This window comes from Oryx dammah, unplaced genomic scaffold (assembly GCF_014754425.2).
Source record: "Oryx dammah isolate SB20612 unplaced genomic scaffold, SCBI_Odam_1.1 HiC_scaffold_14, whole genome shotgun sequence".
NCBI classification, from domain to species: domain Eukaryota; kingdom Metazoa; phylum Chordata; class Mammalia; order Artiodactyla; family Bovidae; genus Oryx; species Oryx dammah.
This window is the reverse complement of record NW_024070198.1, coordinates 39,430,715-39,444,309: the sequence shown is the minus strand read 5'-3', so window position 1 is coordinate 39,444,309 and position 13,595 is coordinate 39,430,715. Positions and strand designations below refer to the sequence as shown.

The following is a 13,595-nucleotide window of genomic DNA, read 5'->3' as shown; positions in this document are numbered from 1 at the left end:
TCTGAGAACGGAGGCAAGGGATCCAGCAGGGAAGTGACATCTGAGTCTGTGACTGAGGTCCTGCCTTCCTGGTAAGACTCGAGCTGCCTAGTTGAGCATGAAGGAATGGGAGGAGCTCTGATTCTGTTCCCAGCAAGGCCGGAGCTCACCTGAACAGGTGCACCTTCTTTAAAACTGTGTCTGCTCTGTCACTTCAGCGAACTCTAGTTTCTCACAGCAGGCACTTACTTCTTCCCCTAGTAGGTGCAAGTATCCCCCCTATCCCTGCACGAGAGTGGCAGATGGCGTGTGGACCGGGTGGGCCCGGGGCAGGGACTCACCTTGCCAGTGATGCTTGTAGTCGCACATGCGGGACAGGGCGATCATCATGGCGCAGTACAGGGGCAGGATGGCAGCACAGAGCCGCCAGCTCTTCCCCCGCCCACTCTCGGTGAAGCAGTGCAGCTTGCCAGCCAAGTAGAACGTTGTGAAGCCAAGGCCTGAAAAGGCAACTGCCAAAGACAAACAGCAGGTGTTACCCCAGCGGGTGGGAAGCGGCAGGGACACAGGGCACCCTGAGCATCCTGGCTGCCATCTTGCAACACCTCCAGGGTCAAGACCATGTTGGCACCAGATACCATCTCTGCAATCTGTGCTCTTGCTAGAACCACGCTGGTACGAAGCTTTCAACAATGAGAAAGACCTTTCAGGCTTGCATGTGATCAAAATCTACACAATCTCATTCATTCAACAATGATTTGAGGGGTAGCTAGTGTGTGCTAGACAGGCATTGTTCAAGGTGGGGGAAATTAAAACTTAATTCAGAGGCTGTCTCTGCTCTCAAGGGACTCATGGACTGCTTGAGGGTCACGGTTGTGCTGACAGAGAGTTTTAATACTGTGTTTGGAGTTCTATATGAATAAAAATGCCTGCAGAACAAATGACTGATGACACCTTAGCTTTGAAAAGTGAGGGAAAGAAAGGGAGTTTTAGCTTGGTAAGTTTTAGCTCAGGAAGATGGGACCAGCAAATGCTATGGAAAAGTGGGTTTGACAGAGAAGCCAGTGGTGACAAATTTCTTATCTTCTCTCAGAAATTATGGTCATTAGTTTTTAGAACCGCAAATGAAACTCATAGCTGCGTTGGATCTATTGTCAAAAGTGTGCAGTCAGGTGGAGGAGGTAAGCTCTGAGCTTTTCATCTAGTCAGGTTTAATACACAGTTGAAGTCAGTGAGATTTAAGGTGAGTCTTCTATGGACTTAAAACAACAGGGCTCAACCCCAGGCTACACTCAGAAATCACCTTTAAAACCTGGGAAGTTTTCAAAAATACTCGTATCAGACCTCGTTATCAAACCTTCTGTTTGCACTTGTCTGGAGTGAACCCTAATGGTGCACACACGTGTGTGTGTGTGTGTGTGTGTGTGTGTGTGTGTACTCCTTAGGTGATTGTAATGGCAGCCAGGAGTGAGTTTAGATGCTTCTCTTGAGGGAAGGGGCTACAGCTCCCACCTCCTCTGGACACCAGCCTACTCAAAACTCTCCTCTTGATCAGAAAATACTCCTGAGGGGCAGGGCTCCTAGGCAACCAGCCTACACAGCAATTTGATAGAGTTGGTAGAATGGGGCTAAAGCTAGGTCATCAAGGACTTTAACAGATTGTCTGAAGCCTGAGCAGCAGCCTCAGCACCAGTGAGTTAGTCGCGAATACAGAACCTCAGACCTGCCCCAGATGTACTAAGTTAGAATCCCCTTTCACAAGATCCACAAGTGAGCTATATGCACCCTGAAGTCTGAGAAGGCCTGGCCTATAGGACATTCATCCTCTTGATATGATGTGTCTGAGTGTCCATCTTCAGGAAATAATAAAAAACCATGGGGATATCTAGAAGATATTTGACTTAAAATTATTATGTAATTATGGGGAAAAAAGTAAAGATAAAGAACTAGACTATTTCCACTCAATGAATTATGATGCAGCCATGGAAAATATTCTGACTATGTGAAGGAGATCACACCAGCCCATCCTAAAGAAAATCAACTCTGAATGTTCATTGGAAGGACCGATGCTGAAAGCTAAAGCTCCAATACTTTGGCCACCGGATGTGAAGAGTCGACTCACTGGAAAAGACACTGACAGTGAGAAAGATTGAAGGCAGAAGGAGAAGGGGATGACAGAAGATGAGATGGTTGGATAGCATCACCGACTCAGTGGACATGAATTTGAGCAAATCCCAGAAGACGATGAAGGACAGGGAAGCCTGGTGGGCTGCAGTCCATGGGGTCACAAAGAGTCGGACATGACTGAGCAATTGAACAACAAATGAAGCACTATGGACAATACTTAGGACACAATGTTAGGTGAAGAAGCAGGACTCTCAGCTGTAAGTTCATTATAATCGTGATTATAGCACATACAGATGAATAACCTGCCATTTCAATGAATTATCTGATAATAATGTGTCTTCTTAAATAGGGTTCCCCAAGTATGAACACAAGCTTATGCCAAAGCAGAACTTTTTCAACAATCAAATTAAACAAGGTAACAGAGGATTGCTTGTTTTTTTTTTTTTTTATTAATAAACCAATATTAAGCCAGGTTTATCTCAGGAATAAAAATGAAGCACTTAAATATTTTTGAATAATGATTTGTGCTCAAACAGTAAAGCAGTGCCAATATACACTGAATATTCTGTTTAAAGTAAAACTCTGTGCAAAACTGCATTGTCCAGGCCAGTTCAAAATTGTTTGCTATGATGAAGGGTATTATTGATAAATGGTTTATAGCGTCTTCCAAAGCGGCCCCATTTGGCCATCATCCTGGCAAGTGCAATGGGCTCTTAATTCCTTGTCCTCATCTGTTTTGCTCTGTTCCTTCTCTCCATTCACACTCTGCCCTGAGGGATCAGAGTGGGCAGAAGAGGCTGGGCCCTTGGCTCTGGTGGGGACTGGCCTCCTTCTGAGCTCTTCAGGGAGGAGTGACAGACTCTGTTCAAATCTGACAGCCTAGCAGTCTACCCACCTAACTACTGGCATTCCATTTATATAAGGATCTTGAGCATCCATGGATTCCGGTGTCCGCAGGGGCCCTGGAGCCAATTCCCTGAAGGATACTGAGGGGTCGTACATTGAATGTGATGAGCATAAAAGATCTGCCCTGAGGCTTTGCAGGGTTATGGATGGAAGTTTTCAAGATTTGAATCGGAAGAGAGGCAGTCCTAGGTGTTGCCAAGTTGTCAATATTAAAAACAAGGTCAGGGAGCATAGGGTGGATGTTGAGCAGGAATTTGTATGTGTCCCTATAAACAATGGTCTGGAGACTTTAAGATAGATGAGTCCAGACTCAACAGCGTCTGGGAAGATTCAGAAGATGGACAAGAGAAGGGGCTGCTAAAAACCCATCAAGGTCAAGTCCTAGGGCATGTGGTCCAAGGCCAGACCCTTGACCTCCACCAGGTCACCTCTCTGACCCCAGAAACTCAGATTTGGCCACAGTGGGGGCTGTGGCTCAAAGGAGAGCAAGCAAAGCACGTCCTCTCTCTCACAGGGGGGCCCAGGCTGCAGGTCCTCCGAGTGCAGAGTTATCTGCTTCTTGGAAAAGAAGTGAAGTGAAGTGAAGTGAAAGTCGCTCAGTCGTGTCTGACTCTTTGCAACCCCATGGACTATATAGTCCATGGAATCCTCTAGGCCAGAATACTGGAGTAGGTAGCCTTTCCCTCCTCCAGGGGATCTTCCCAACCCAGGGATCGAACCCAGGAGTTCTGAATTGCAGGCAGATCCTTTATCAGCTGAACCACCCTTTTGAAAAAGAAAGAGGGGTTCAAAGGAATTTTAAAGGCTGAGTTCAACAGCCTAGATCCTGTAGGCATCCTACAGCAGCTGATCTCCTTCGGCTCATCCTATTGGTCCTCCGAGCAGCATGTCTAAAGCAGCACGGTGTGTCCTTACTTGTCTGACACAACAGACTCTGATTCCATGTTAAACCTTATGCTTGTCACTTTCTCACTGATATTCCTACAGTTATTGAACCGGCATGTGGTCCTTTGACAAAGGGCTTCTGAGGCACCTCCTTCTGGCCCAGCCGTGGGCAGCTCAGGTGCTTTGCCCAAACTCCTGTTTTCCCAAATACCAACTGCATGAGAATTAGGCTCTATCAAACTATACTGAACTCATAGGATCCCGCAGTTTTCTGCCCCCTCCTCCTTTGAGGCTGGCAGTTTGGGACCAAGATGCTCCCGTGAGCCTTTCAGCTCTGAAATCCTGGGACTTCTCAAAGCTTCAATTCAAGTTCAACTGGGAGAAAAAGAAAGCAGAAAGGTTTTTAAAGAAATGCTTTCCAACCCGAGCCAAACAACACCCTCTTTTCTTCTCAAAGAAATGGGCATGTGAGACACTGAAGGGCCACAGAAGCTGGTGTGCTAGTGAGGAGCAGGGAGGTGACATTTGTGCCAAGGGTCTGCATTCCCCCTGAAACGTGGTCCCTGCTTCCAGCATGATTAGGAGATAAAACCGAGCATTCAAAGATGCAGGCAGCACCAGACATTTTGGAAGATGGAGATGATAAAGTATGATAAATGCCTTCATATTTTGTTAACAATATTAGCAAGAGAAATACGATTACAATGATGGTATGAGAGAAAGCTGAGAGTCGACCTCTCCTGGGGGCTCAGAATGTGTTTATTTGCTCTCCAGAGTTTAGAACACACACACACACACACACACACACACACAAGCACTCACATGGATCAAGGGAAGAGCATATGCCCCTTGTTTTCAAAGTCTGTGCAGGTTTTCTTGGCAGGAAGGAGCTGATTGTAAATATTTCTCTGTTGCACTGGCTGTGAGAGGTATAAATACTCTTGAAGCCTCTAAACTAGGAAGCAGATGAAGGAGGGTGGCTTCCCTGCCTGTTTCTGGCACTTTGGGGCCTCACTTGGCTGTCATTGATGAGAGTCGATACGCAAAACCTCACCATACAAGTTGCTGGTCCAGGCGGTGATGCTAGGCATGTGGCCTGAACAGGGCTATCTGCCTGCCTGGCGATTCTGAAAGGGAGTTACTGACTCATCTCTGACTACACAGATGAACTGTCATAGGTTTACAACATTCCCTTTGCAAGAAAGGTCTATTTACTGAGTCAGCTTAGGTGGCAACCCACTCCAGTATCCTTGCCTGGAGAATCCCATGGACAGAGGAGCTTGGTGGACTACAGTCCAGGGGGTGGCAAAGAGTTGGACTGAGCTACTAACACACACACACTTGGGTGAAATAAAGTCATTTTGCCTTTTCCTCCCCAGCTGACTTTAAACCAAGTGAAAGAGGTTTGGACCCCAACGACTGCAAGAAATGAGAAAACTGGCACCAAAGAAAAAGGCTTTAAAAACAAATGAGGTAAGAATCAGGGCGACAGACTCAGCTTTTGAGGTTGTATTTTTTACTCTAATTATAATGAATTTCCCCAAACTGATTATACCTGACACCACAAATGGAATTGTGCTCTAATGAGGTAATTTGTACAAATTTTTCATGTGATGCTCAAAGAGTATTTTCTTCTCCAAGAGGAAGAAAGGTGATACTGAGGAGTGGAATAAAATTTTTTAAATTAATTAACTTATTTTTGGCTGAACTGTGTCTTCACTCTGCACGTGGGCTTTCTCTAGTTGCGGTGAGCGGGGGCTACTCTCTAGTTGCAACGCTCTGGCTTCTCATTGAGGTGGCTTCTCTCTTGTTGTGGAGCACAGGCTCTAGAATGTGGGGGCTTCAGTAGCTGTGGCTGACAGGCTTAGCTGCTCTGTAGCATGTGGGATCTTCCTGGACCAGGGATCGAACCCATGTCCCCTGCGTTGGCAGGTAGATTCTCAACCACTGGACCACCAGGGAAGTCTCTGAATAAATTTTAATGTTGAAGGGTGTTTTGAGGAGTTTGCCAGTACCTCTCCACAAGACCATCCAAAACCAAGGATGCAGAACACGCATGCCTGGTCAGCCCCTGCAGACTCCTAACAAGCAGTAGGGTGCTGTTGGGAGCGTGGGGTACAGGTTCCCATTCTGGCTCTGCCATTAACTGAATGCATGATCCTAGGCAAGTCTCTTTCCCACTCTGGGCCTCAGTTTGCTCTGTAAAATAAGAGCCTGATCCACAAGGGGCTACTACATCATGCCCGGGGGAGCCAGGTAGATAGGGAGCATGAGTTAAGTAGTTGGATGTTGAGTCACCATTTTTGCAACAGAAAGCCCTCTTGGTGTGTCTTCTATTACTCTTCTATTGCTAGACACTCAGATCCAAGAGATACTTTCGGAAAAAAATTCAGTGGTTCATTTGTGATGATAAATGGCAACTAATACCTGGCCTCGCCATTGGGAGACATTGAGAGTGGTGAGGACTGGGGAAAATAGGAACATTTGCCTATTTAAAGATGCAGCCCCTTCCCTCTGCTCAAGCTGGTGTCTGCCACACGGGCTCAGTGTTCCCAGAAGTTTTGATCTTCTAGCAGAAGAGGGAAACCCTGATATTTATGAGAAATGTCTCCATTTAAATGTGAACAATTCATCAAAAATGAATACACTACAGACCACATGAAACTCATCTGTGTACTAACAGGGTTGGGTCAGTGGGCTGCCAACTTGAGATCACTGAAATTCTGCTTCCAGTGCTAGTGGTCCACTGTCTAAATGACCCCCTATGTCTGTGCTAAATGTGATAGACATCAATTTATCCCTTCTCTCTACACTAGAGCAAAGAAGCACTTGAAAAGCTTTAGAGTTGGTCTTGCTTAAACCAATAGCAACCAACAAATTAAGTGACACAGGAGATTCAGGGATTGAATACTCAGTTCAACAGGAGGGAGTACTGTGTGCTGCTGAGAGAAGCAGATGTTTCAGGACTCAGCTCTGCCACCTTCTCCCGTGTGAGCGCATCTCTGGGGGCCTCAGTTTCCTCATCTGTACAATGGGCTTAATAGCACTCGACTCACAAAGCATTCTTGAGGATGAGCGCACAAGGAATTGTAACAGGCTTAGCTCGGTGCTGAGTGACTGCTCTCCTAACTCTGCCAGCTCTGCAGCTGCTGTTGAGTTCTGCCTGGTTCTAGAAAGTTTCATCCTCAAAGAAAATCCTTCCTAAGCTCTACTCTTGCAATCTGCAGCTCCTCAGTTATATAACTGCATGCTTGCTTACAGAGATTTCTGGAGCTGGGTTCCTAGCCTCTTAGCATTTTGTAGCCCCTGTGGTTCTCAGCAGATGTAAAATGATCTCAGCTGGTAAAATGAACAAATTTACAGACACAGTGAGAAGAGCCAGCAGAGATACTGTTCCCAGTACTTGGGAGATGCCTGAAGCTCTCTGATGAGAGGGTCAGACAGCCAGGAGGCCATTCTAATGGCACATGACCCGTCCTGTAGCTTGTCTCCTATGATTCCGAGTTTCACCGTGTTGACACCTACTTTTACATCCCTTTGGCCCCAAATTTCTTAAAAGGACTAGTTTCTCATTCATAGTTTCTTAATTCATAGTTCATTCTAGCTAAGATGCTCACTGTTTTCTTTATATGACAAGCTATATTTATTAACATTCTAAGTTAACAAGAGATTTCACTTTCAAAAAAAGGATGAGAGAAGATTGCTACAAATCTTAGAGAGACTGTGGGTCCACAGGGCATCTATTGCCTAAACCATTCAACTGAACAGGAAAGACAGTTATTTATTCCTAATGAAATGACTGATAGAAGATCATTAGCCTCTGATGTGGCTATAGAACCAGAATCATAATTTCAAGGGGAAGTTTTGATAAAAATTATAGAACAGACTCAGTACCACAATGATTTTTTTTTTAATGTGTCCTTTCTAATCCAGCAGTAAAGAAATTGTTTCGCTGTGATGTAGGGGACGTGTCTATCTTTGCTGGAATGAAGAGAATTCTCAAAATCCGGGAAATTTTCTCAATATCACACCAATGATACCTCTTGATACAATTACAAAGAAATTATAATAGAATTTCTTTCATTACAATTGATATAACCCAAGGGTGTTGGGGAGGCAGGATTAAAAGTATTCATCCATGCGGTAAAGTTGGCTGTGATTCCAGGAACAGTCAGAATGCCCAACGGCCTCCGGTAGAATTACTTACTCCAGTATCATCAGTCATAAGAGTTAATAAGAACTGCTCTGCTGGTGAGGAGCTGAAAGCCATCTGCTGAGACCAAGGAGACTGGAGGGGTCCTAAGCACCTTGGGGAAGGCAGGTGGAGTTTGAGGCTGTTGAAGCCAAAACCATTCGACCACCTGATCCAGAGCAATGGCAAGAACCATTTTCACCCACTGGAGGGGACCAGGTAGCCAGGAAGACCCAGTGGCTGCAACACCAGAGATGTCAAATGAATTGAGACCCTACAGCAAGGCAAGGGTGGCGTGGGGACGGAACACAGGTGGGAACGCTCTTGTGCGCAGCTGGATGGATCCAGGCAGGCACACTGACCCCCACCACCAACCTTCCACCTATGTGACCTAGGGTGAGGTGCTTAACTTCCGAAGCTCAGGCTTGTCATCTCTAAAAGGGATAAGCCAACCGGTGTCCACAGAGCCATGAAAAGCACCAATGATAGAGTGCCCAGGGCACACTGGACAAAGTGATCGCACTCCTTAAGCCCTAAGTTAAAATCTCATCTCTTTGCCCTCCATCTGCTTCTTCTACTTATGCTCTTCCTCAAAATCATGCTGCATCCCTGCAGTGAGTCTGAGAACATGGAAAAGGAAACCAAGCAAACGCGCATAGAAAGCTAAAAGGATGTGAGTTCCGGGTTGGCTCCATGCCCACGCCACCAAGACGGCATCTGTGTCTGTTGCCATTATATGCCCCACATCAAAAACCGGTGCTCGAGATGAGTGAATGAACAAATTAGCGACAGGAAGGATAATATGAACACTGGACCAGATGGTGTGTACTCTTGGGGGCTCCAAGGAAACAGTGATGAGCCTCCCTTTTCTGTCCAACAAACTTCTCCTCCTCCCTGCAAGGCTTGGTTTACGGGACACTGCCTCAGAGGTCTTCCCCAGCTCCACCAGCAGGGGTAATGGGCCCTGAGTGCCTTCTGCACCTGCCTTCATAACACTTACCACCACTCCTGTCATGCATGCGACCGTCCAGCATCTCTCCCCCTTCCACTAGATTCTCAGCCTGCACTCACTAGGGGCCCCACCAACACACGTACTGAATGAATGGCTGAAGACCCGATAACCAGAGAAGGTTTCACAGAGAAGACAGGGATGCACCCGGGGGAGGAGAAGGGCTAGAGTCAGGCTCCAACCGCACCGGGTCAGGGTAACGTGTGGGAGGAAGGTGAGCTGGGCCTCCATTGAATTCTTCCTCATCACACCCCACCCTCCAGACATTCACAGAGAGTGTATGTGTCTCTTTTAAATACACTCACACACATGTACACACACACTTCCCTGCCCTCCTCCTATAAGAATGACCCCAGAGTTCTCCTGGAACCTTCATAGCAGGGCTTCCTTTGTTTTTCAGAGACTGATAGCCACCTCTGAGATATCTGGGCTAGTTTCTGAGGAACAATGTAAAACATTTTACAAAAGGAAGCCATGAAATTCTAGGAGTCTGAAGGGTGGGTGGGTGGAGTAGCAATTTCAGTGAATGAGAAAAGAAGGAAAGCGGAAACTGTCTACTTGAGCAGGTACCAGGAGTGTTCCATCAGAAGGAGGACAAGCCCATCAGGCACGGAGAGCCCCCCTCTGTCAGACTCTGCACTAGAAGCTTCCATAACTTGGCTTCGCTGCATCCCCAGAAAAACACAATGACATAGCTATCGGGCCATTACATGGATGAGAAATGGAGGCTCAGGTCAAATTACCTACTGAAGGTTAATGCAGTCCTTAAGAAACTGTGAATTAAGTAACTAGCCTCCCATTAAAATAAATAATTTGCAAAAAAATAAGAAAAAAAGAAACTGAATTATTTCTAAACAGAGCAAAAAAATCACATATTTTCTTGGCACAGTTGTACTTACAGCACTTCTAGCTGCCTATTTGTTTTATACTCCCTGTAGGCATGTGACGATCAAGGTCACTGTTCAAGCCTTAGAACCCAGCACACTGTCTGGGAGGAGAAGTCAGCGACACATGGTGACTGAATGAATATATAAATGGCAGAGACGATTTAGTCCTTTCACAAACATAACTTCACTCGAACAAGTACTCTGGCAAGAGGCCAAGCTCCTTAGAGAAAGAAAGACATACATGGCCAGGAAAAGTCGTGTCCTCCACTCACTGTTTCAGGCAGCGTGATTCTGCAGCTACCTGAGCCAGAAGATGATTTCCACGTCATGATGGAAAGGATCGCACCGCCTTGCTTGAGAATGAGCCATGGGGAAAGAACGGGAAACCTCGTAATTAGTCTGAAAGCAAATGGCAGAGGCAGGAAGTGCAAACAGAGAAAAGCAGACTGTAAACTCCTTGCATAACCTCAGTTTGCATCCCCAAAGAGGATTTTCTCTGGAAAAAAAAACAACAAAAAAAGAATCAACTAGACGCAATGCACAAAACGCACAGAGGAAGCACGAGGGGTAGGGAAGAAACTGACTTTGGGAGAAGAAGGTGGTGGTCCTTTTGTCAAGCCCCAGAGGTACCAATCCTGGCAAGGGAAGAAGCTCAGCAGAGGAGGATTATGGATTTCTAAATGACAGAACTCACTTTGTCTCTCCCCCATCCACTCCCTACAGCTTGATGAAAAATTCTTATTAGGAATCATAATGTTACTCCTCGCCCCACAGAGCGCTAAGTAAGAACAGGCACCAAGATGGAATGTGGTTTTGCATATCACACTCTCCTAATCTAGCGAAGGTCTAAATCCCCAGGACACCTTTTGGTTTTTTCAGTCTTGATTATACACCACAATGACCTGAAACATGAATATGAGAATAAACCTTCAAAAGGGAGAGATTACCTTTTTCCATAACACTATTAGAGGAGCCAATAAAAGCTCGGGCAGGATTCAGATAAAGATAACATTTTAATGGAAAATCATTTTATTTTACTTCCGACGGATTGCCTTAGCAGAACATGAATTTGATGGCGAGATTTGAATAGTAATGTACACATTTGAAAAACAACTAAAAGAAACAACTAAAGGTAGCCATTAACTGGCCCAAGGTACTCATCTGATTGGACTTTTCAGAACGCACCTGCCAATGCAGCAGGGTTCAGTCCCTGGGTTGGGAAGATCCCCTGGAGGAGGGCATGGCAGCCCACTCCAGTATTCTTGCCTGGGAAATCTCCATGGACAGAGGAGCCTGGTGGGCTACTGTTCATAAGGTCGCAAAGAGTCGGACATGACTGAAGCGGCACAGCACACACACGCTTATCTGATTAGCCTCTTCCCAGGGTGTATGGTCTTCAAGAGAAAGCCTGGAAGTTTCACCAGCTGATCCTGCTCAGCTGTCTTCTCAAGATGTGGCCTCAACAGCATCTGCCTTTTGTGAAATGTTGTACCACCTGCAAGTGTGATTTGTCAGGGAGAACACCCTTCGAATGTGCCCCTGGCAGCCTTGATTGAGGCTTCCAGCCTTACCGGGAAGGTAATGTGAGAAATAATAGAAATATAGCTCATGGCACAGAGCTCCTAAAATCCTTGAAAATCCCAAGGAATGACAAGAGCATATTGTCCCTCTTTAGTTGCTAAGTTGCATCTGACTCTTCTGCGACCCCATGAACTGTAGCCCGCCAGGCTCCCCTGTCCATGGGATTCTCCAGGCCAGAATGCTGGAGGGGGTTGCCATTCCCTTCTTCAGGGGCTCTTCCCAACCCAGGGATTGAACCTGGTACTCCAGCATTGGCAGACAGGTTCTTTACCACTGAGCTACCAGGGAAGCCCGATAAGAGTATGAGGCGCATCTTTTGCTCTATTGCGGTGACTCTGGGTGGGCTCGAGGAGCAGGGCTGGTCCAGAAAGATCAAGCCATGATGAGAAGCTTAGAATTTTCATCTCCTGTTCTCCAGAGAGGGGAGAGGGACTGTAAACAGAGTTCATGATAGATCAGACCTGCATGATGAAGCCTCCACAAAAATCCCAAAGGTATGAGATTCAGAGAGCTAACAGGCTGGTGAACATATTCATATACCAGAAGGGTGGCCTCGACTCCATGGGGACAGAATTTCCTGTGCCCAGGACCCTCCCAGACCTCACCTTATTATCTTTCTTATCTGGCTGTTCATCTGCATCCTATATCATAGCCCTTAATAGACTGGTAAGTGTCAGGAAGAGTTTCCCTGAGTTCTGTGCGCTGCTCTAGCAAATGAATCAAACTGGAGGAGGGGGTCGTGAGAACCTCAGATCTGCAGCTGACCAACCTAGATGGCATATTCCAAAGCAGAGACATTACTTTGCTGACTAAGGTCTGTCTAGTCAAGGCTATGGTTTTTCCTGTGGTCATGTATGGATGTGAGAGTTGGACTGTGAAGAAGGCTGAGTGCCGAAGAAATGATGCGTTTGAACTGTGGTGTTGGAGAGGACTCTTGAGAGTCCCTTGGACTGCAAGGAGATCCAACCAGTCCATTCTGAAGGAGATCAGCCCTGGGATTTCTTTGGAAGGAATGATGCTAAAGCTGAAACTGCAGTATTTTGGCCACCTCATGCGAAGAGTTGACTCATTGGAAAAGACTCTGATGCTGGGAGGGATTGGGGGCAGGAGGAGAAGGGGATGACCGAGGATGAGATGGCTGGATGGCATCACTGACTCGATGGATGTGAGTCTGAGTGAACTCCGGGAGATGGTGATGGACAGGGAGGCCTGGCGTGCTGCGATTCATGGGGTCGCAAAGAGTCGGACACGACTGAGCGACTGAACTGATGTTCCCCGTACAAAGGACAACCTGGACCTGCGAAGGGCATCTTAAATAGGGGAAGTCTGGCGGGGATGAACCCTTTCCTATGGGATTTGAGACTCTTCAGGCAGAGATGTTGGAAATGAGTGAAACTGTAGGACACCCGGCAGAGAGCAGCTTAGTGGGGAAACCCCTGCACCTCTGGTGTCAGAGGCACCGTAAGTGTGATAGACATGTGAGAGGAGAGGAAAAACATGGCAGGAAGACTGGGTTGTAGCCACAGGCTATAAATGAGCTGGCATTAAGAGGATCTACTACCTCCGACGTGTTCGGCTCAAATGCTGACCTCCAGGGTAGCTGGTGATGAGTGCTGGCCACACAGTCCAACCAAACCTTCCCAGTACTGTGTAACTGGAAAAGGGGAAGGAGAATGGACTTTACCTTTCTGTCCTAAGTTAGGCTAGACCAGTGTTTGGTAACCAAAGAAAACCACAGCACCTGCCAGTTTTAGGACCAAAGGCCCAGGTGACTTGGTAGCTGATGATGCGGTTTCCCAGCTTTCTCCAACATCCCTGTCTCTCTGACAACAAACTCCCATCAACAAAGACCAGCTCAGTTCATCGCTCACACCTCTAAGCAAACTGATCATAAACAGGATAAGAGCTTCATTTATTTGATGTATGCAAAGAATATCTCTCTCTGTTACTTCAAAAAAGATTTGTCTGATGTTCATATGAGAATTGTGGATTTTTTTTTTTTTTAAGTTAAGATGGCCGTTTAAATTTT

At 46.4% G+C, this 13,595-nt stretch overlaps 1 protein-coding gene across 1 annotated transcript in view; it reads right to left on the bottom strand.

Moving 5' to 3' along the window:
• PLPP4 (phospholipid phosphatase 4) overlaps positions 1-13,595 on the bottom strand; it is a 139,206-nt gene that overhangs the window by 12,398 nt on the left and 113,213 nt on the right. The window contains exon 6 of the mRNA XM_040254446.1: positions 321-491. Within this exon, the coding sequence (XP_040110380.1) occupies positions 321-491 (171 nt within the window). The remainder of the gene's footprint in view (positions 1-320; positions 492-13,595) is intronic.